This window comes from Protopterus annectens, chromosome 8.part0 (genome assembly GCF_019279795.1).
Source record: "Protopterus annectens isolate FY-2018-M chromosome 8.part0, PAN1.0, whole genome shotgun sequence".
In the NCBI taxonomy this organism is placed as follows: domain Eukaryota; kingdom Metazoa; phylum Chordata; order Ceratodontiformes; family Protopteridae; genus Protopterus; species Protopterus annectens.
In genome coordinates, this window is record NC_056741.1 from 53094064 (window position 1) to 53106980 (window position 12917).

Below are 12917 nucleotides of genomic sequence, written 5' to 3' on the forward strand. Positions count from 1 at the left end.
CAAAGTGGAAAGGAATGATGAAACGGGGGGGGGGGGGGGGGGCTCAAGAATCAAGGAGAGACCGATTTTGAATGCTGACTTATGGAAAACAAATCGGACAGAATATTAAAATTCATAAAGTAGCAGAAAGTATTCCAAAAACCAAGCCAACATGTGAACAGAGAAAAGGAGATTGTGCTGACAGGGGTGACTGCAATTAGGGATACAGACAATAGGCAAGAGGGGGCTGGAATTTATTGGAGAAAACTGGCAAAGGAACCAAGGTACTGGGAGCAAAGGTAATAGAATGGGAAAATGCCACAAATTTATTTGGATTGCAGGTTAGAGATTGCCTTCCCTTATCAAGAACAGTACAGGCAAAGAGAAAGAGACAGAGGGGTCTTAAACAAATGAACAGCATTGGTAGAGTTCAGTAGAATCTAAAACAGAAGCTGCTGTTAAAAAGGAATTAATAGGGCTTACAAAAAGCTGAATGAGAAACTAAATCAGTTTGAGGTTAGCAAGGATTGGGAAGAGACTAATTGCTTATCCAACAGGGGATATATTGGACTCCCAAATTTGCAACAAAATATAGAAGATTTAGGATGTTTGCTTGGAAATGCTTACACAGAGATTTTTATACCCCAAGTATACTCTAGAGTAGTCGCTCAACTGTCCACATTTTTTTCAGAATGTCGGGATTTTTGCCTCATCTTTCCTCAGACAGGCAGCAAATGTTGAAGGTGTGATGGGGAAGATAACTGGGAACATATTTTCTGGGAGTGACTTTAAAGATTCCCTGCAGACTACTCTATCAGAGATACTGGGTGAGAAAATTGGTCTAACTAGGGAAATGATTTTGGAGTTATGAATCAGAATTGTCTAGACATAGTAAGGGCTTGCTGTGTCCAATTATGGCGACTGCCCCAAACAAAAACAGCATTTACTAGAAAACAAACAAAATATATAGGAAAAAATGGAAATGTGGGAATACACAAAGGAGAGGAATGAGGTTTCAAAGGAAGAATTTGAATGAGCCGTGTAAGGTTTGACTGACTGGGTAAGATAAGTGATGTATAATGTTTACAACTAAAGTGACACCACTACAGTCTATGTAAAATGCTTGAAACTAAAAACAGTCAATAATGGTTGGTTTCTATTTATATAAATGTAGGACTGCCTAGGTCATAAGATGCTTCTTGTTAAAAGTGAATACACGAGTGACTTAATGAAATATCCATAGAACAATCTTGATAAAAATACTGATGCATTATTTTCCTACACGCATAGCTCAGGTGGCTTCTGTCATTTAACTGTAAACTGCACTCACGACAGGAGTGAATCCGACTGCAAGGACAAATCCGTAATCCTTCTCAACCAGCACTGCCTGGGATTAGGGTCCTCGGTAGGATTTTCATTGCCATTTTCCTCAGTTCAACAGGACGACGTTCAACCATCCCAAACACTAGCAGTAAAAGGGCACTGATCTAAACATGCAGCAATTAAACCTTGGTACTGGCAGGCTGGGCAAGTAACGAAACCGCTCTGGCAATTACATCCAATTCATCTCATCTAATGGAAGCAATGCTGCTGAAGAGACCACACGACACATGAACCTTCATTACAACGATTGCAAGGAAATTTGTACCGACAAAAAAAGTTGAACCATAAACTGGATTTTCTAGTATCGAGCTACCATTTAGTAAACCCACAGCCATATCGCTCAACTGTCCACATTTTTTTCAGAATGTCGGGATTTTTGCCTCATCTTTGGTCTGTTACTCATAAAATGTGTGGTTTTCTGGCAAATCATTCAGGACTGAAGTCACTAAATATTACATAGACATTCTAATTTCAGAATTTATATCCTTCAGAAAATACATAATGCAAAGCCTATTATAGCAATGTTCAGTTTATAGGAGCAATATTTAAAATTTGTCCCTATTTTTGGGCCTTTGTTACCCCATTGTTTCAGGCTTTGTCCAGATTTCTTGTTCTGGGTGGTTGAGAGGTATGCTCACAACTCAAATTTTCCAAAAGAAGTTGGTGATTCGCGTACTCATTTTTTTTCTGGACTTCACTTAACCATGTGAAAGCCTTCTGAAAGCAAAGATCCAGCACATTAAAACAATCAGTGAATCTTCTATTCATTCAACTTCAAATCAAGAGTACCCCAGGGTATTTGCACTGAAGGCTTCACTATTACACTAGAAGCTACTAGTTACCACTTGGGACCCCTTTAAACAGGAAACTCAAAACTGTTTAGCTACAACTCACTGGTGTGACGTGCCCTCTCAGCAAGGGTCTCAGTTGAAATCAAAACTCATTACCGTTTAAGTGATACCACTAGGTCCTACTTTAACTAATCCCAGAACACAATCCTTAGCTGGTCACTTACCTTGGCTACTTCTCAAATAATGTACATATATATGCTAGAGTTTGTGCTACATGTTAAATAATAAGAAATAAACCAGTTTCCTACATGGCCAGTTCTGTACCACAACAATTAATACAGAATTCAGACTTGTCATGCCCTGGCAAAGGCCCAATTCTTGGCAGAATGGGAAGTTTTGTACCATCTGATCTCTTCTGTTGGACATTACTAGAACAATGAGATTCCCTCCAACCACTCCCATCTACGGTTTTAACCTGACCATGTCACTTGTGAGACTGCGTCAGGTCACCCATGAAAGACAGGCACATGTGCATTGTGGGTTTACCCAGTAAAACAAAGGCTAAAACTGACAGTACTTCTTGTCCAGATTTCACGTTACAAGTTTCTCACAGGGTGACCCACACATGGATCTCAGTGGAAACATCCTAGAAAAATCATCCTTTGCTCACATATGCACCTACCACTGCCAAGTTCAATTAAACAGTGTTAATGAGAGCAGACAGTGGCAACCCACCACTACCACCATCTTTCATAAATGCCCCCCCCCCCCCCATTTCAGATGTCACAACTTGGGCACCCTCCTCCAATTCTACAGACATCCTTCCTCACGACATCTTCTAGATGATAAACCCACTGCAGATGGCAGAATTTACACACAAGCTACAGAAGGATCTGGGTTCAATACCCATCATCTCCTAGAGCTTCAAATCTAGGACATGAGAATTCAGCCATTGCCCCAACTTCACATGCAAAGGCACCATGACAAGGGCTGATCACAATCTTCCTGCTCCCATGTTCACCTGCCCAGAATAGGTAGCAGGTTATATCTTCAAAACTGGCCACTACCTGCCCCCCTCCCCCAAAAAGAAAAAAAGGGTGCCTCAGCAGTTGTCAGAGTTAATCATTCCTTTGAACAGTTAGTGGTGACCAGGACAACTAAGTCCTGTGTGGCCAAATATGAACTGGAAATCTACTCAAAAGAACTTGGACTTTCTTCATGACAAGAAATCCGCTTCTTAAGGGACCATACTAAATCACAACCCATACTACAAACTGCATAGGCGCACACACTGATAATTCTCCCATCCAAAATGGGAGTCTGACTCATACAACATAAAAATAACTCTTGTACTACAGAAAGAGTCAGACACATGAAACAGAATAGTTTATTAACAGAGAACAGTCAAGAAATTTTCACAACACAGGTGATTAAGACTAGACTGTGGGACATGGTATACGGACAAGGTTACAACTGGATAAAGCAGCGGTGTCTCCAACAGCATGGATCTTCCACAATACACTTCTGAGAGAGTTTAGGACTACCTCTACTGTAGTTGCAGGACTATAGACATTTCAGAACTCATCCTTTTAAATCATGGAGCCACAGGGTCCAGACTAGAGGTGGACGTTCAAAATGCAGCAAGTTTCCCAAAAGCATCCTCCAACCTCCAGTGCATACCTATGAAATACCACCCCCCAAAGATCTTGATTAAACACAACAGTCCCCCCCCCCCGTGTTGATCTGTTCACTACTTCTCTAACATACTTGTAAAGCCAGTCAAAATGGGAACGTTTCTATTTAAAATGCATCACAGACCTGTTGTGCCTTTGACACATCAGCTGATCTTCCAGGTATAGTGTACACTCCTTAAAACTGGTTCTTTCCCCACAATGGGCCCAAAAAATTATACCACAATATGCAAGCTCCAACAGAAGAGTTGTAAAAATCCAACAAGGGCACAACTATGGCAGAGAATTAGCGGTGTGATATCAGGGCTAGACAGTAAGCAGCATTGCCCCATTCTGCTACCCTGAGTAAAAACAGAATTTAAAGCAACATGATCCTTCCATCTGCCTACCAGATCAGTTCCCACTTCACCCCACCTGCAGCTTTGCACAAAGTTTTCACTGTCTTGCATTAATGATGTTAATAAATTCTGGTTTCAAGGATGCTCCACCAACAAGGAAACCATCAACATCAGGTTGGGAGGCCAGTTCTTTACAGTTAGCGCCAGTAACTGAACCTAAAATAAACAAACATTGCAGATGAAAAAAATCACTCAAAACTTTAAACATACAAACCTACACAAAGTGTTACTGTCCTAGACACATTTAATAGAAATGCTTATAAAGCTTGCTACAAAATTCTGAATTCTACATTTAAGGATGTAATCCCTCCCCACTGGAAAACCCATCCACCTGGGCCCCAAAGGAACATGTCTCCACTCTTCCCAGGTCCGGCTTGCTGTCAAAACTCCCAGCACATTGAGACATTTATAAATATGCAGATGCTAAGACATGAGAAAAGCATAGCGATTATGGTCCAAATACAGAAAATGAAAGTCACAAGTTCAGCAGATGAAAGCAGGAGATGAAAGTATACTTTTTTTTTTTTAATGGGCAAAACAAGCAACTTACCTCCATAAATGATGCGAAGACTATTAGCCACATCCTCGGATACGTTTTTCTTTACCCAATCACGCAGTGTATGGTGCACCTCTTGAGCCTGAAAGAGACAGCAGGATAAAATGTATTAGCTGCAATGGATATACAAGATACCAACTCATTTCAGACAGACAAGTAAGGTAGCCCCCATAGTTCAATGCTTCTTTAAATCATAAAATCTAAAGATACAGAGAAAGGACAAATTCACCAACTGAAAGCCAGTCGAATCAGTTCACTTCTGTGGCCTGCTGATGCAAGAAGGGACAAAATACAAACCCATTACTAGCAGGTGCCAAGAAGTAAAGTATTACTCTTTGGATGAAGTGCAATGGAGAGAGCCACACCCCCCCATCTTTACAGCTGGATTAGTGTTGCGCATAAATTCAGGTGGTCTCCTTATGGGCACTGGGACTTTGTACCTTTGCAATAAGAAGCAACAGTTTGTCATCCAGTAGTTGTCTACGGGTCTATATCAGAATGTCGACATTTCAAAATGTTGAAGCACATTTATTCGAAACATAAATGTCGAATGTGGACTTTGTCAAATGGCCAAAACAGGAGTTTGAGTTAGCATGATGAAAATTACAAAGGACATCTGCTACTGTAAACGCCAGCATTTTTTTCCACTTGTGCCTTAGTGTTTTTCAGCCCCACAGGACAACTCCCTGTTCAGCAAACAGTAATACAGGACTGTCGCCCCAGCCGAGAAAAATCAGACGATTATCTGGAATCTGTCCAGATACACTGAGCGTTGCTTCACTAAGTTCTGCAGTAGAAACTATCACTTGCAAATAACCAAGAACGCATTCCTTATGACAACTTCACAGGGGTGAAATTATGTAGCAGGAAAGTTCAACAAAACAGCAGCCAAACCAAAAAACACTCCTACTGAAGCAGTTGAACTTGCAGCATCCATTAATGTGCAGACAACTCCTTGATTAACCGAGGACTATCAGCTCCGCAGGGTACAACTCGTCTCCAAACTACAGAACAGTATGGATTCATAACCTCGTGTGTTATTCAGTTCCTAAAAAAAAAAAAAAAAAAAACTGGACTGTGAACTTATATCAGTGTTAGAATTCTGTTTCTTAGTACTCAGCACAGAATTCCAATTCAAAAGACACTGGGTCTTACCACAGGTGATGTAGATTTCTTTTGAGGACAGATGCACTACAAAAGAAACCACCACATCAGTTTTTAATCAAGGCATGCAGATATGTCACTTGCGGCCTAGCACAAGGGTGCGGCTGCAGAGATTTATAAAAATCGGCTGCAGTGAAGGCCAAAAATTAGCCACTGCACTGCAAAATAAGACATGAAAACATCAGACATTAGGTATACTGCAAAACCTCTAGGCACTTCTGCTTCTCTTAATTTGCAAAGCAAGGCCTACAAATCTACTTATAATTACAAACGCTACTATTAAATGCATCTTAGTTTATAACTGCTGTGAAACTAAAACCCTGGGGGGGGGGGGGAACAAATGCCATTCACTTCAGATTAAAGGGGAGGGGGGCATTAAATTGTTTCCTCTCACGGCTCATCTGCCCACTATGCAGACAAGCTGGATCGGTTAGTGGTACTCCGCAGTTGTGTTAAAGCTGCTTGAAGGATGGTCTATTTTGTTTTGCTGCCAAGTGAGATTTTATGACATTGTTTATGGGGACAAAACTGGCCAAACGTTGCTTTTTCCGTGGAGCCCCAGAAGAAAATTGGAGCTTCAGACTTGAAGTGACAAGAAATCCATGCTGCTTTTATGCCCTGTTAAATGTTTGGAATATGTGAACACATTCCTGTCAAGTGCTCCAACTTTACACCATCACAGGTTCGTAGGATAGCCTAGTATCATCCTATGAACCTATCTGCCCTGGGGCATTTATAAGCCTAGCCAGAGTGTGTTTGGCTTTCACCACCCTTTTAGATTTGTAGTGTGTGCCTATGAATTGTAGGTCACAGAATATAGTCCCTTTATGGTTAGATTATTGTGCCTCTGTCTAACAGGGACCCAGAAGAGATCCTGGGAGTATACTTACGATCTCCCATCCACTCGTCAAGATTTCTCTTGAAGAGGGTCAGTGAGGGGCTCTGCCTAACCTGGACTGGGATTTTGTTCGAGTTATGGGAGTCTCTGGGATATGAATCTGTCCCTCCAGCATGTCCTATTTATTTCTGTGCTCAGGTTTTAAGTCTCTAGAATGTGTAGCTCTAAGGGATTTCTTGGGGCATTGTATTCAATTATGGGCCTGATGAGTGATGAATAGAGTGGCACAAAGACCTCACTTGATCTAGATGCGAAACCTTTCATGATGAGGTGGGCTATATAGAAGGTCTTTCTAATCACTTTGGCAACGTGATTGTCAAAGGAGAGATTACTATCTACTTGGGTCCCAAAATCCCCAATTACTTCCTCCATACTTAATGTGTTACCTCCTATGTGGTAGTCTGTGGGCACTTTGTTTTTTCCAAAGGGGAGGACTATGCATTTAGCTTCAGGCCAAGACTTTGGCACCAGTTATCTGTCTGAGACCCTTTTGGAGTATGCTGGTGTCAGCCAGAGAGTCTTTACCATGTTGTGAATAGCAGAAACGAATTCAGTGTCCTATCCATTTTGAAATGGTCTGCTTTGATCCTTGTGATCCTGCAGCATATGACACAAAGTTGCTCAGTCTTTCTGAAAGTTTTCGTTTTGTCCAAGTAGAAGTGTAGCTGTCTGTGTATGTCCAAAGAATGCAGAAGTCTCTCCCCTTTAATTCTGTGGGTTTGGGTAAAAAGTAGGCAAATGGTTTGGTTAAAAAGTAGGCAAATGGTTTGGTTAAGAGCCACACTGGACACTACCTTAGGCATAAATGTTGGGTTTGCCCTTAGAGAAACCCTGTCTGCATGGAAGATAAAAGGTTCCACAGCCATTAATGCCTGTAACTCAGACTGTTCTTGTTGAAGTTATTGCTAGGAGCACAGTTGTTTTCCATAATTTTATGTCAGCTGTATTGGCTGGCTCAAAAGGATGCATTATGAGTTTTTCCAAGACAAAATTGAGGTCCCATACAGGTATTGGTGCTCTCCTTTGAGGTCTTATGTTTTTGGCCCCCCTGAGGAATTGCCTAAGCAATGGATATGAAAAAATAGGTGGGTCTGTATTGTAATGAGCTGAAATGGCACAGGCATGGATCTTAATTGATGAGGATAGGCCTTTGTCCAGTATCTCAGATATTGTAAAATCTGAGTAATATTTGGAACAAGCATGTCAATTCCTTGTGCCTGGTTCCAAGCACAGAATCTCTTCCATTTTTCCGCATAAGATTTTCTGGTGTTGGGCCCCCTGGCCTTCAAAATGACATCAATAACCACTTTAGACAGGTGTAGTCTGAATGGTTACAGTATCCTCCATGCAGCTAGATTTAGAGTTCCAAGATGGCTGTGCAGGATCTGACTGTTTTGTTGGGTCAGTAAATGAGGAATTTGAGGCAATGTCCAGGCTGGGCCTTGGGACAAGCTCCTTAGGATTGGGTACCAGTGTTGGCATGGCCTATCGGTATCATTTGTGGCCTCTCGTCTGACCTTTAGGAGTACCTTTGGAAGGAGAGGCAGTGGAGGAAAGGCATATACTGTAAGGTTGTTCCATCTGAATGACAGGGCATCCACTTTCAATGCTTGTGATAAGTCCTTGTGCAGAATCTCTGAAGTTGGCAGTTGTGCGGGGATGCAAAAAGATCTATGTCTGGGCGTCTCCATTTCCTTGTCATCACGCTGAAGATTTGTGGATCTAGTTTCCACTCGTGAGGGTCCATGAGGTTTCTGCTTAGTCTGCCAGAGCATTTGTTTTTCCTGGCAGGAATTGTGCTTGCAGGTGTACTTGGTAAGTCAGTGCTGTGTTCAACAAATTCAAGGCTTGTCTGCAGAGGGGGTAGGAATGTGTGCCCCCCTGCTTGTTTATGTACCACATGACTGTGGTGTTGTCAGTCTAAATCGGCAGCTGTCCTGGATGAAGTAGGTCCTTGAAGGCTGTCAGGGCATTTTGTACAGCTAGCATCTCTTTTTGATTGATGTGTAGATGCCTTTGGCTTGGGGGCCATGTGTCCTGAATACATTTTCCTGCCAAGTGGGCCCCCCAGGCATAATCTGATGCATCTGTTAGGCCTATGCCCACCATCGAAACTCCTGTTGCAGGCAGGGAATGAGTGAAATTAATTATTCCAGGCTGTGGCAATGTAGAGTCCAAACACTTTTTAGGTACCATTGTAGTTTCCTCATATGCAGTCTTGCATATGGAATTAGCAGAATGCAAGAGGCCATGTAGCCCAGAGCCTGCAGAATTTCTTGCAGATAACTGGGTCTTTGTTTTCGAAGTAAGAAGTCAGATGCCTTTGTCTGGCGTGAGATAAGCCATCTGGGCAGTTGTATTTAAGCTTGCACCCAGGATTATCATCTCTTGAAAGGGTACTAGTTTTGATTTCTTTTCATTTACTGTGTACCCTAGGCAAATTAGTTATCTTTTTACAAATGCCAGATGCTTTAGTAGAATGTCTTTGTCCTCTGCTTGAATAAGGCAGTCGTCCAAGTAGGGATATATTTGAATTCCTTTTGTCTGCAAAATGCAATTACTGGTCCCAGGCATTTTGTGAAGACCCTGGGCGCAGTAGATAAGCCAAAGGGCAGTGCAAAGAATTGGTAGTGCTTTGAGCCAGCTATGAATCTTGAGGTATCTTCTGCAAGACTGTCTGAATGGGACATGCAGGTATGCCTCCGAGGTCCAAAGTTAGAAGCCAAGCCTTTTTGCTCAGCATGGGCAAAAGATGCTGCAGTCTCAACATTTTGAATTTCGGAACATCCAGAAAAGTATAGACCGGTCCAGAATCCGTATCCACGCCTTGTCCTTTCTTGGTACTAAGAAAAGTCTTGAGTAAAATCCTTGTCCCTGCTCTTGTTGTGGCACTGGCTGAATAGCCCTCATGTCCATGAGGGATGAAACTTGGTTTTGTGCCTTTGCTCACCGATTGTGTGGCAGGTCTGGCATGCCTTTTGCCTTTGGAAGGGTGTGAATGTGGAACCTGTAAGCCCTGAGAGACTATATTTAAGACCCATTTGTCCTGGGTAATCATGTGCCAATTTTGTGAAAAAAGTGCTAGCTTTCCCCCTAAAGGTGCTGCCAAAAGATAAATGCTTGGCATTAGCAGAGGAAGTCATTGGGGCTGTTTCCTATATGGCTGTGATTTGTCTTCTCCGCTTTTGGAGGTAGAAGCACCCCACTGTTCGGGTCTGTATGAGCCCTGGGGCTGTTATACAGACTCCCTAGAGGCAGACCTGCCTCTGTGGCCTGTTGAGACACAGGAAAGAACCAATTCTTAGAAGGCCACTTCCTGCTAAATCTGGGTGGCTGCACCTGTAAGAAATCCTTCACTGTCTGCATAGATTTAGTTTTATCCTCCATTTTCTTCAACACCTCTTCTGTCTTAACACCAAACAAAGTATCATGCTATAATGGAGCATCCAATAATTTTGCTTTAACATGATCAGGCAGAGTCTGTTCTTTTAACCAAGCATGCCTTCTAATGACTGAGCCTGTTACAGCGGCCCTGCAAGAGGCCTCCAGTGAATCATAACCACATTACAAACTATGTTTTCCCACTTGTTCAGCTGCATGCAATAAAAATCCTGCAATTCCTTGTTCTCAGCACATTAAATGTTGACAAATTCAGAATGTTTTAACACATTAAATATTGCTGATATTTAAGCATATGAAACTGACCCCACCTGTCCAGTGCCCTAGAATCTCTATCTGAAGGGACAGGGTTTTTTGCAGTAGCAGCTTTGACCCCTTTGGGACCCTGTGAAATAGTTTCTGGGTCAGCAGCAGGGTTTTTATATAGAAATTTATGAGAATCTGGAACCCTGTAGTATCTGTCAGGCTTAACAGGTGCAGGAGGGAGGAGAGTCAGGAGACAGGCCTGACTCTGAAAAGACATCTACAATGTCTAGAACAGGAAGACTAGCAAGAGGTCTGTGCTGAGGAAGTAAAAGAAAGTCTGAGCCTTTCCTTAGACTCTGAATAATCTTGGCTCTCCCAGTGGAAATTTTCCCTCATTGTATGCAAGGTTTCCCCAAATGAGTAATCCTCAGGAGGAGAGGCTGAAGGAATGGATTCTTCAGCATCAGAATCCTCATAGGGAGGAAAAGAGTATCCCTGTTCTGAAGAGGAGTCAGAGGAATCATATTCAGTGTCTTGCCTAGGCCTCTTATCAGGAGGGGGTTGGGAGCCCCTGATCAAAGTCTTCGGCCATTTTGAGCATCCGTTTCTTAGGCATGGAAGTCTGTGGAGAATGCTGTCCTTGTTTTCTTGTCTTTAAAACGGTTCGTCTTTGATGCTGAAGTTGGCTTGATATAAAGCTGTGTAGGTCTGAAAACACCCTCAGAAGCAGATGCCTGCTCAGCGGCTCCGGACCCATCTGAGGGATTACTTTCCGAAGGCTCAATACCTTGAGTATCCAGAGGCCTAGCTGTCTCCACGTGAGAGTCGGAGGCAGCCTGTGGCTCTGAGGTAGCGGGTGTCAGGGGCTGCGAAAGCGCCTCACTAAGAACCGGCGACTGGCCTAGAAGAGGCTTCATAGTCGGTTTTGGACCTCGGATGCCTGGCCTTTTTTCCCCTGCGCTTTTTATGAACTCCGGTCGTCGGCTACTCCGACGGCATTATGTAGTTAAACCTTCGGCCAAAGTAATGAAAAGCAAAATCGAAGAGACGCTTAATAGTACGTTGGTTAAATCTAGCACAAAACCTACAACTAGCAACATTGTGGTCAGAGCCTAGGCAAGGGATACAGTAAGAGTGAAAATCCTTATGGAGGTATTTGCTTCCCACAAGAAATACAATAACTTTTTCTGACATCGGACTGGAGCAAGAAAAAAAAAAAAAAAAAAAAAAAAGCGAGTTTCCCCAACAGGGTACTTAGCTTTATTGAAGACTTCGGATCTGGAATTCAATTTCGAAAATCTCAGAGGAGTCGGCAGACTGGCACTTGCCCGAAGCAAAAGCAGTTACCACGTGGCAAGAAAGACTGAAGAAAATTGTGTCGGCTGCATCTTATACCCCTGGCACACTGACGTCAGGGAAGAGGTGACAGCAACAGACGCCGGACCAAGACTTTGGAATTCAGGTCGACTGCGGGTAGCCTGCCAGCAGGATAACCCAAGAGTAATGACTGCAACAGTGAAACACGATGATCATCAGGTAATCTGCCCCTTGTACGAAATGGCAGTGATTTTCTAAACTACTGAGGTGAAGGAGTCAAAGTCTCATCAGTTGTTTATTAAAAAGTTGCACTTTATGCAGAGAGGGACAAGCCATATCCTAGATTTGGCATTAACACATTAAAAGGCAATTGACAAGCATACTTTTCTTATGAAGGAATACAATTCTCTTGTGACAGAATATGATACATTGCAGGCTAACTTGTGTTGGTGTAAAACTTTAGAGGTGAAAGTACAGTTGTGTACACCTACCATAAATGTAGATGTTAAGAGTGTCTTCACTGTTGCAGTCATGACTGTAGGGTTCTCCCCTGCCGGCAGGCAGTCCTCGGTCGGCCAGAATCCCAAAGTCTGGGTCCGGCGCCGGCAAGTTCTACCAAGCTCTCTGACGTCAGAGTGCCAGGAGTATAAAGCTGACAGCCGACACCATCTTCTCCAGTTTTTCTTGCCCCAGATGTCAGGAGTCCCAAAATTAAAAAAGGTCCCATAACCTTTGCAAATACACCTCAGAAGAATGGTGAAAAAAGGAACTACACAAAAGTAAAAATAAGAGGGGACAGGAGGGAGGGAGGGAAACGCAGACTGCAACAGTGAAGACACTCGAACATCTACATTTATGGTAGGTGTACACAACTGTACTATGTTCATAGTGTTTCACTGTTGCAGTCATGACTGTAGGGTAGAATCCCAAAGCTGAAAGAAAGGGAGGTGGTCAGAGAAGGGGAGGCTAAAAGGCCCTTCAAGACTGCAGAGGCAAAGCCTGCCCTAGACTTAGAGTAGAGAGGTAGATTGTAGTGCTTAGAAAAAGTATGCACTGAACTCCAAGTTGCAGCTCCCAAAATGTCTTTGGTAGGAA

The 12917-nt window shown here is 42.8% G+C and overlaps 1 protein-coding gene across 1 annotated transcript in view; it reads right to left on the reverse strand.

Moving 5' to 3' along the window:
• Window positions 1-3524: 3524 nt before the first annotated feature.
• TPI1 (triosephosphate isomerase 1) overlaps window positions 3525-12917 on the reverse strand; it is a 36375-nt gene continuing 26982 nt past the window's right edge. Inside the window, exons 6-7 of the mRNA XM_044079603.1 lie at window positions 4793-4880; window positions 3525-4398 (exon numbers count right to left, since the gene is read on the reverse strand). Of these exons, the coding sequence (XP_043935538.1) occupies window positions 4280-4398; window positions 4793-4880 (207 nt within the window). The 3' untranslated portion in view covers window positions 3525-4279. The remainder of the gene's footprint in view (window positions 4399-4792; window positions 4881-12917) is intronic.